The sequence below is a fragment of the Diachasma alloeum genome, unplaced genomic scaffold, assembly GCF_001412515.2.
Source record: "Diachasma alloeum isolate Michigan unplaced genomic scaffold, Dall2.0 Dall_scaffold_00216, whole genome shotgun sequence".
Taxonomy (NCBI): Eukaryota; Metazoa; Arthropoda; class Insecta; order Hymenoptera; family Braconidae; genus Diachasma; species Diachasma alloeum.
In genome coordinates, this window is record NW_021680381.1 from 1,228,733 (window position 1) to 1,239,109 (window position 10,377).

Sequence of the window (10,377 nt, forward strand, 5' to 3'; positions counted from 1 at the left end):
ATCACGTTCGAAAAATAGTACACGCGGGCCTTAAATTTTTGAATGAGAAAAACAATGCAGTGAAACAAATGTAGCAAATTCATGCGGAGGAATTTTTATAGTAAATATCTGAATTAACTAAGTTATCTGGAAAGATTGAAATCGATTGATTTTTCTTATAAAATATTTTTTACTGAAACAAAAGTTTTTCCAATGGGCATTTTTAATAGTAAATATTTTGTAGGAAACATCAATCGATTTCAACAGTTATTTCACCAATAATTGCCCATAAAAAATATTTTGCAATACTTTCATAATGTTGTATTACATTTCAGCTAAAAATACACTATTTTATACGGAAATTCAATAGAATTTCCTAGTGAATGTGCTAGATTTTTCTCTAAAATATTTTCGTACATAATATCTTTATACTCACGAAATATAGCGAAATTTCCATGAATTTCTTTTTGCGTAGTTTTCGTTCCGCACTGTGAAAAAAAAAGTGCATAGAAATTTCCCTATCTCTCTTACATTCTCAAATATCCACTCCAACATACTTCATTTTACCACTTTATCCCACAACTGGCCATTCATCTCAAAAGCAATTGATTTGAGAAAAAATCTCAAGAGAGAAATTTTTAATTGAAGAAATTTCCTACAAAAATATCTCCCAAGATTTTCCCCCTATATGGCTTATTCTCGAAATAAAGTTACATATAATCAAATATCGAATATCGATATATCCTGTCACATTCCCTCACTCCTCTGAATTATTCACTGCGCCCCCCCTCCCCCACTCCTCAGAAAAATTTACTGTGGATGCCTGGCTGGAATGGGTGGACCCCCAGTCGTCCTAGCAGGTACAGGAGGTGGCATATTGGGCGGCAGACTAGGCGGTGGATGCTGAGGGGGTGGTAGAGGTGCTTGCCTCTGCGGAAGAGGCGGAGGAACGGAACTGGACGATTTAGACTCATTACTCTCCCCAGCGGACCTTGGCAAAGGTGGTGGTGGCCTATTAGGCACCGGATAACTCGGTGTCTCCTCCCGAATTTCCTCATAAATCGCTGACTCTGGAGACAACCTCTCAGCCTTGTCGTCCCTCATCTCCTCTCTGAAAGGACTTGAGCCCCCAGAGAACTGATTCGATGTTGAAAATTGACTCGAAGAATTCGAAAACTGATTCGAAATCTGACTAGTGCCCACTGGAAACTGATTAGGAAGTACACTAATGACTCCCGCCCTCGGTCCAGGTTTCCTCTCCCTCGCTGGTGACCTTGGTGGCTGGGCAGGACGTGCAGGGGGTGCAGGTCTGGGTGGTCGTCCATCACTGGGACTGGATCTCCCAGAGTGCGCCTCCTCATTAATCTCCAATCGTTCCAGCCTCTGAGCACTCCTTGTGGGCGAATTCTCGTCATACTGAGCCACTGTCGTATTACTACAGATCTCGATCTCCTTCTGAATCAACTGGACCCAATCAGGAGACTTCAAGGACAACTTAAGTGTTTGTCCACAGACCTGGGTCATGCCCTTCCTCGCAGCTGACAAGGCGCACTGTCCGTCCCTGAAGGTCACCCATATCGTCTCCCCCACGAATCTCACGAGAATGACTTCTCCGATATGGGACAAGTCCTGCAGAAGAGCGAGCATGAAGTTGTCATCGAACACACTGTCAATATCATCAGCCTCCTCAACAGCTTTGACTATGATGGTACCATCAGGCGGTCCGAGATCCTGAATAACTTCCCTAAAAACAGCCTCCCGTTTATCCGGATCAACAACATGAACATCAACATCGATTACTGCTATCACAGGCCTATGATCACTCTGTTTCAACTCAGCTCGACCATAGTAGATCAATCTCCCAGGGTTCCAATCTGTTGGAGAATCAATATCAGGTATTTGCTTGCGTCGTTTCCACAGGACTCGATCAGTCCAAGCAGGCTGTCTGCATTTCTCACTGGTGTCGTAATCATCGGAGAATAAATCGTATTTGTATGTTGGGGGGAAGGTGACTGGACCCTCCTGGAAGTTCTTGAAGACATTGCCATGGTCCTGCTGAATCTTCAGCTGATCGTACTGAAGGATTTGCTCTATTTCACCTCTTCTTATCATCTCCCTCATCTCCTCCTTGTCCATATCCACACGGTAGTTGAAATCTCCACACCAGAATACGTAGTCATGGGTATTTAATGTCCTTCCCATTGGAAATGCGAGCTTCCTGGTGATCTCTGCGTAATCAGCGTTTCGTTCGTTGACTTGAGACTGTCCAGCAGCGAAGTGGGCACAAACGAAGCAGAAAGAGGTGGAGTATAGTACACAGCGGATTGCAGCAGCTCCTTTTGACAGGAAAAGTTACGGTTGACGTCAATGCCAGGAATTATGGAAGAAAATTATCATTGTAAGAAGGTAATTTCTCCTCACTAGAATTCCATTAGGAATTCTGTAGGTTTTTTCCTAATTATTATCAGTTCATAAAAAAATTCAGATGATTCACTTCGCAACTTATTCTTTTGCAATTTATTTTACGAAAGGATTTGGGCATAGATGTTTCAATGAGAAAAAGAGAACTAAATAAAATGTCAAAACCGTGCAAAATTTATACCTGAGAATTTCTACCGAAAAAAATTCAGGAGTTCAATTAATAAATTCAGGAGAATGAGGACAATTCCTCATTCGAAGAATTATCTTAGTCATGAATATCATTAAATATTCGAGTAATAGCAAACTGAAATTTCAATTCATAAGTAATAATAAACTCGTATGTTCCACTCAGGTAATCATTTTAGGTACAGATAATTAAATAGAAAATACTAGCCCATCCCCTAGAAGATGCCATTCCACTCTTTCCCATATTTAATTCTTAGAGTGAATCCGTCTGATGAAAATTTGTGAATAGAAATCAGTCATCGAATAAATAAAAACAAAGAGAAAGCGTTCTTCCATCTCACCTTTATTTCCGGTTGCCCCTCCCAATCCTGTCTTAACACAATCCACAGCTACATCCCGTAGATGAGGTGCATGTTGGGGCCGGATAAACAAATAAAGACAGACTCCCACCAGCTGTTGATAAGTAATCAAAACATATTCATCATCCCTTGACAGAACCTTCTGCAGCTCATCCGCCCACGCCTTCGCGTTATCGGTGCTGGCAGCCATGATATTGCTCGCATTCAAGTCCACAATCTCCTCGAACCCAACGGCGAAGATGTCCACAGGTACTCCATCAAACTCCGGAGACACCAGAGACGTAGAATTGTTCCTGGGGGCGTCCAGGAGCCAGTCCGCAAGAGATACATCCTTATAAACAACTGATCTAAAGTGTTTCCCCCCATTCACGTTGTACGTTCCCACTCCCACACGTAAATTCATCGGTCTCACATACTCGTTGTAACGCTTGCACATCTCTCGAAGGACACTTGGAGGTGCGTGCAGCATGTTCGAGGGAAGGAGGAGTCTGGCTCGATCAGCCAACTCTGTGTTGAGGGTCGACCCCAGGAGCAGAATGTCGATGGCTTCCTGCTTGTTTGAGTCTAGGAGGTTGTTTTGGATGGTTCTAGCTGCCGATCTGGCTCCATCCATCAGTTTCGAGCTACCCTGAATGGCCCCAGTCCCTGCGTAGATCTTGCTGACTTCATTTCCGTTGTTTATCCACATCTGCCTGAAGACTTCCTCGAACCTAGAGACCATTTGCTGCTTCTCGAAGAGTTTGAGAAGGGTCAACTGCTTGGAGAGGACCTCTAGGGCGAAGAAGGTCTGCACGCAGTTAGTGCGGTCCAGGCAGTCCAGACAATTCGTTCTGATGGTTCCAGATTGTTCATTCAGAACTGCACCTCCTACTGCGTAGAATAGGGAGAAAGAGTCTAGGTATTTTTCGACCTTTGCTTTTAGCTTGGACAGGTTCTTGGTGTTCCCTCCACGACACTCTTGGTGATAATCAAAGATCACGTGGGGCACGTCTTTGTGGTTGGAGCGACTGTGGTGAGTCTGAAATTGTTGGCTCAGCATGGCTTCTCCCTCCTTGCTGCCTATCAAACTTGAACCTAGGAGGTTGACGATCACTTGTTGGCCGTAGCGTTGTTTTATCATGGAGAGGTGGCGATCGAAGGCTGGGGCTGAGGCCTCAAACCCACGGGATATTCTGACCTTGTGGGAGCCCACTTGGACCCCCGGCTGCTCCCAGAAGAGCGGGACTGAGCCTCGGGTTTGGATGAAGGATGTTACTTCGTTGTCCAGGTAGATTATCTGTTCCGTCTCGACAAAGTTCGCTACGTGTCCGTCGTCGTTTGTTCCTCTGACATTGAATCTGAAAGATCAAGGGTCCATGAGGTAATTGATGACAGAAGCTGAGTCAGAAGGGATACGGAGAAGAAAAGTTTGGATAGAAGATACTATGCAATCTAAATAATCAAAGTGCGAAATGGTATTTCAGGAATTTTTATAAGAGATTGAGGATACAATGTGAGGCAAAGCACAAACTTTCCCTTTTGTAATGTAATTTCTCACAAACGAACAGTAAAATTTGTGAGCTGTTGGAGAAGCAGAGTCAGTGATACTTCAGTGAATTTTACTGTACCTCGTTTAGTAATTTTTTAAATAGTTAAAAAATTTTAGCCATTTTTTATTAGTTTTTTTCTCGGTGTAGATATTTTGGCGAATGTGTCTCAAAGCAGCGAATGTAGAGGAGAATGAGAAAAATTCGTCTGATTTATTGCGAAACCTATTTCGTAGGGAAGAGTGGTGCAAAATGACACCCAGAGGAATGGCTTTTTTAAATTCAATAAATGTTATGTAAATCATATACTTGGTTTTATTTGAATCCCTCGTAATAAAGCTTTTATTCAAAATTAAATTTGATTTTTAAACACATCTTCATTCACATTAAATGAGTTGTCTTTGAAATATGAATGTCAATATTCCATCCAAATAAGGTCTCTATTAGTTAGAAATGGAATCATTATTTGGACGGGGAGGAAGAGGAATATATTGATACGTAATAATCTCTTATTTGGTTTAGAATTTGGTAAGAAGAATATGCAATAGTACGAAGCATTTTTCAATAAATATATCCATAGAAAAAAGTCAATGATAGTTTTCCTGTATAACTTATTGCGTTGAGATTTTTTCCATAAACTTTCTAGAGCACGAAATTCCTGGGTTTGTTCTTGGATTGTATAATAAGAAACAACAGCGAAAAAAGGGAAAAATTGGGTACCAAAACATCAATAGAATTCCAATGAAACTTAATTAGAATTCTTGTGGAGTTCGAATAGAAAGTCAATCGAATTTTTCAGAGACAGCGAAAAGTTTCTCTATCGAATTTTTTCATACATGCTTTACTCTCAGTGTCTGATGACTAATCCAGGGTTCTATCGGGTTAATATAAGGGTCAAAGTGTCAGGTCTTGGATTTTTCGTCATAATCGAATTTTTTAACCGGGTGAACGTGATTCTAACTATTCAAGCGATGGGCTAGTCAGAACTGTCAAAAGTATGTGGAAAAAGTGAAAACTGAGAAACCGTTTTTTTTGGCCCCAGCCAAAGGGTCAGATTTTCGGGTTTTCCGGGGCAAGTGGATTTTCGCCAAAATCGAATTTTTTAGCCGGGTGAACGTTGATTCCAACTATTTAAGCGACGGGCTATTCAGAACTATCAAAAGTATGTGGAAAAAGTGAAAAATGAAAAAAAAATTTTTTCACCGGAGGCCAAAGTGTCGGATCTTGGATTTTTCCGGGGGGAAAGTCGGTCCAAGGGTCACAAGGGTCAAAGTGTCAGGTCTTGGATATTTCGTCGAAATCGAATTTTTTAACCGGGTGAACGTTGATTCTAACTATTTAAGCGATGGCCTAGTCAGAACTGTCAAAAGTATGTGGAAAAAGTGAAAACTGAGAAACCGTTTTTTTTGGCCCCAGCCAAAGGGTCAGATTTTCGGGTTTTCCGGGGCAAGTGGATTTTCGCCAAAATCGAATTTTTTAGCCGGGTGAACGTTGATTCCAACTATTTAAGCGACGGGCTATTCAGAACTATCAAAAGTATGTGGAAAAAGTGAAAACTGAAAAAAAAAATTTTTCACCGGAGGCCAAAGTGTCGGATCTTGGATTTTTCCGGGGGGAAAGTCGGTCCGAGGGTCACAAGGGTCAAAGTGTCAGGTCCTGGATTTTTCGTCAAAATCGAATTTTTTATCGGTTCTATCGGTTTCAGGTTTTATTCGAAAACATTAAAAGAGTTTTTTGTGGTCTATGAAATTTCCTATAGAAGAAGTTGAGGTTTAATAATCTGTTCCTCTTGGAGGTATTAATGACTTCCTTCATCGACCACCTTACAAGTGATTTGATTCAATTTCAAAAGTTTGGAAATGAGTTTTATAATGTTAAGTAAATGGAAAACTGCGGTAATAAAGTTTAACGAAATTATTACAATTTGGAAGTTTTTGTGGGGCAATTTACCTGGTGCCAGCCCGTTCGCAGCTCAGCCGAGAGACAACAACTGCCCGAGCTTGTCTGTGACCAACATAGACTGTCCTGATCTCTACACTGCCGCACATTGCTTTTAACAGCCATTCTGTTGTGTTTACACCAAATCTCAGCAAATGGATATGGAGCATTCGATTCCTAATAAGAGGAAAGTAAGAAAATAAAAATCAGTAACAAATGCGTCAAAATTTTCTATTGGGTTTTCACACACATGTAGGGATATTCATCGAGAACTTATGGTCGAAGTTTAGTTATACTGTCGTACTCCTGTACGATTCGACTTATTTAAAAAAATAGGAATGCCAAACTCATAATTTTTGACATGCACTGAGTGGTAAAATGACCATTTTCTGACCATTTTCTGTATTTGTGGTGGGAGACCGTCAATCTAGTTGAAAATTGATAGTCATTTTAGTGTTCAGGCTTTTTTTTCATCATTTTCTGCCAATTAATTTCAAGGATTTTCTCGAAGCGGAGGACGAGGGAGGCTGGGGTAAAATGAAGCTATCCAAGTACTTAATGAACTAAAAACCAGAAATGTGAATATAATAAAAGCTATATTAATTTGGAACTGTGAGAAACTGATTGAAGAATCATATAGAGTTGTTCGTGTTATTTATTATGCATTCTAAGAAGCTTCAATTATAGTCAAACACTCGTTTAATATTTCCTATTCGAGTAAAGGCTTCATAAATGTTTCCTGATGAACCAAGTGAGAGCTTCGGAATTATAATCATTTTTTAAATAAATTGAATAACCCTTTAACCTTTTTTGAAATAATTGAATAATAATAATAATAATTGAAAAATAGTTTTTGCCTGAGTGTCAAAGATTTGGAAGAGACAGTGAACTCTCGCCTTTGACAAAATAATACTTTGAAGAAAAAAAAATGAGTGCTCTATCTCGAGAAAAATTGACCGTCAAATTTTTTTCTTGTCACTCCCGTGACATTAGATTGTCTCGTTTTTTCGTGGTTACATGTAATTTACGTGTAAAATGACAATAAATTGATTGGTCTTATGTTCCGTTGTATTCCTATCAAAGTAGAAAAATTGTCCTCACCAGAAAAATCGATTATCCGTAATAGTTGATTTGTATCTCCTTTGCACACTGAGTGTAATATCCAATGCCTCCTGCTGTCCAGCAGACCACGAGAAATAGAAAGTCCCTGAATTCAGGACCTTCCTGACTTCCGAAACCCGATCCTCATTCCCCTGAGTATAATGCAGAGGTACAAATTGAGTTTGAGTGATTCTGAATATCTCCGACTCCCCGATCTTCCCCACGGAGAAGCACCCAGTCACCACGACCAGGTACAGGAGAGTATTTTCTCCAGCATTGAGCTGGAGAACCCCCAGGCATCCATAGGCATCAAGTAGCTTCGTGTACTGAACCTTCAGAGACTCTGTCTCTTGGGCAGCTGTCAGAAACATTGATCAGATAGTTAGCCATATCGTGAAATAATTCACTCATCAACATTCGAATAGATAATCTTTGTTCGAGTGTTCAGTTATCAATTTATGCGGGGAAGTGACATGAATTTATGATCGACTGTTGCCATGAATTCTAAAAGGGATAATGAGGTGGTTTTACGATCATTTTTGGATGTCTTGGATGCTATTTACTTACACATAACAGCAACGATACCTTCTTGATTCTTCATAATTTTTCAATTTGAAAAAACGCGTATCTATCATTTTTTATTCGTGTACTGAACCTTCAGAGACTCTGTCTCTTGGGCAGCTGTCAGAAACATTGATCAGATAGTTAGCCATATCGTGAAATAATTCACTCATCAACATTCGAATAGATAATCTTTGTTCGAGTGTTCAGTTATCAATTTATGCGGGGAAGTGACATGAATTTATGATCGACTGTTGCCATGAATTCTAAAAGGGATAATGAGGTGGTTTTACGATCATTTTTGGATGTCTTGGATGCTATTTACTTACACATAACAGCAACGATACCTTCTTGATTCTTCATAATTTTTCAATTTGAAAAAACGCGTATCTATCATTTTTTATTCGTGTACTGAACCTTCAGAGACTCTGTCTCTTGGGCAGCTGTCAGAAACATTGATCAGATAGTTAGCCATATCGTGAAATAATTCACTCATCAACATTCGAATAGATAATCTTTGTTCGAGTGTTCAGTTATCAATTTATGCGGGGAAGTGACATGAATTTATGATCGACTGTTGCCATGAATTCTAAAAGGGATAATGAGGTGGTTTTACGATCATTTTTGGATGTCTTGGATGCTATTTACTTACACATAACAGCAACGATACCTTCTTGATTCTTCATAATTTTTCAATTTGAAAAAACGCGTATCTATCATTTTTTATTCGTGTACTGAACCTTCAGAGACTCTGTCTCTTGGGCAGCTGTCAGAAACATTGATCAGATAGTTAGCCATATCGTGAAATAATTCACTCATCAACATTCGAATAGATAATCTTTGTTCGAGTGTTCAGTTATCAATTTATGCGGGGAAGTGACATGAATTTATGATCGACTGTTGCCATGAATTCTAAAAGGGATAATGAGGTGGTTTTACGATCATTTTTGGATGTCTTGGATGCTATTTACTTACACATAACAGCAACGATACCTTCTTGATTCTTCATAATTTTTCAAATTGAAAAAACGCGTATCTATTTTTTATCAAATGTTAGTATTTTATCCTTTTACTCAACAATAGAATTTAATGCGATCACTTAATTGAACTAAATCTGTGAATTTGGTTCTGAGTTGTGAACATTGTTGAAAAAATTCAGGAATGGGGATTTTATCTAATCTCCTCTATAGCTTGTAAGTTCCAATGGGGTCTTCATTTGCAGAATAATTCATGGATCATCATTCGAAACGATAATATTTGTTCGATCATTCAGTTATTGATTTATGTGAAGAGATTACATGAATTCATGTTTTCATGCATTTATTATGATCTATTGACGCCCACTGATTGGCAATTGATAAGAAATAAGTTATGATTAGGTGTTTTTGCGAATTAGGAAATTATGAAAAGGATAATGAGGTGATTTTACGATTATTTTTTGACTGTTTGATCATCCCATTCATTTACGCAAACCAGCAACTGTAAATTCTCAATTCTTAATTATTTTTAGAAATTAAAAAATACTTGTCTAATATTTTGTAATCCAATTTCCATATATTGTCATTTCATTCAATAATAATATTCAATACACCAAATCAATTAAAGTAAATTGATGAATTTGGTACTGCGTAGTGGGTATTTTTCAAAAAATTTAGGAGTGAACATTTCCCAATCATCTCTACAGCGTCTGAGTTCTGATGGGGTGTTCATTTATGGGATAATTCACTTGTCAATATTCGAATAGATAAAATTTGTTTAATGGATAATGAGGTAATTCTACGATTATTTTTTGAGTTTTTGATTAAGTTATTTACTTACATAAAACAGCAACTGCCTGAGACTCAAAAAGAACTGTATCCTTCCGATTTCTGTGCTCCAAAATGAGTGAATGTGGACTCGGTGGTTTTAATTTCTCATATATCCTAAAGCCCTTGCCCATCGCCATTGCTAATGTCCCCTAATTCTCCTCTCCCAGTATTATTAATTGTTTTAAGTCAGTACTGACAGGTAACTCAGGTATACGTAAACCGGTCGGTTGTTGTTTTTTTGCAATAATTATTTTTATCCTTTCGTTCGAGGGAATGTGATCGGCGGAATCGGCATCGAGTGGTTAATGCCGAGTTTTTTTCCCCACTGACACTTGATTCGAAAATGCTCGCAGAATTTCACTACATTAACTTGGATTTCCCTTGAGGCTTGCACTTTTTATTTTTCACTCTCGACAGTTGATTTTCATCTCTTTTTAAGTCATGTATTGTTATTTCTCGTTTCTCACTTTTGCGAGGTGAGGAACTCACTCGCTCACT

General features: G+C 39.0%; 1 protein-coding gene across 1 annotated transcript; it reads right to left on the bottom strand.

Moving 5' to 3' along the window:
- Nucleotides 1-275: 275 nt before the first annotated feature.
- On the bottom strand, nt 276-10,371 carry LOC107037307 (synaptojanin-1). Its single transcript, XM_015255798.1, has 5 exons — nt 9,890-10,371; nt 7,511-7,868; nt 6,422-6,586; nt 2,928-4,282; nt 276-2,315 (listed from the first exon to the last, which is right to left on the bottom strand). The coding sequence occupies exons 1-5, from the start codon at nt 10,014-10,016 to the stop codon at nt 790-792; spliced, it is 3,531 nt and encodes a 1,176-aa protein (XP_015111284.1). The 5' UTR covers nt 10,017-10,371; the 3' UTR covers nt 276-789.
- Nucleotides 10,372-10,377: the final 6 nt, after the last annotated feature.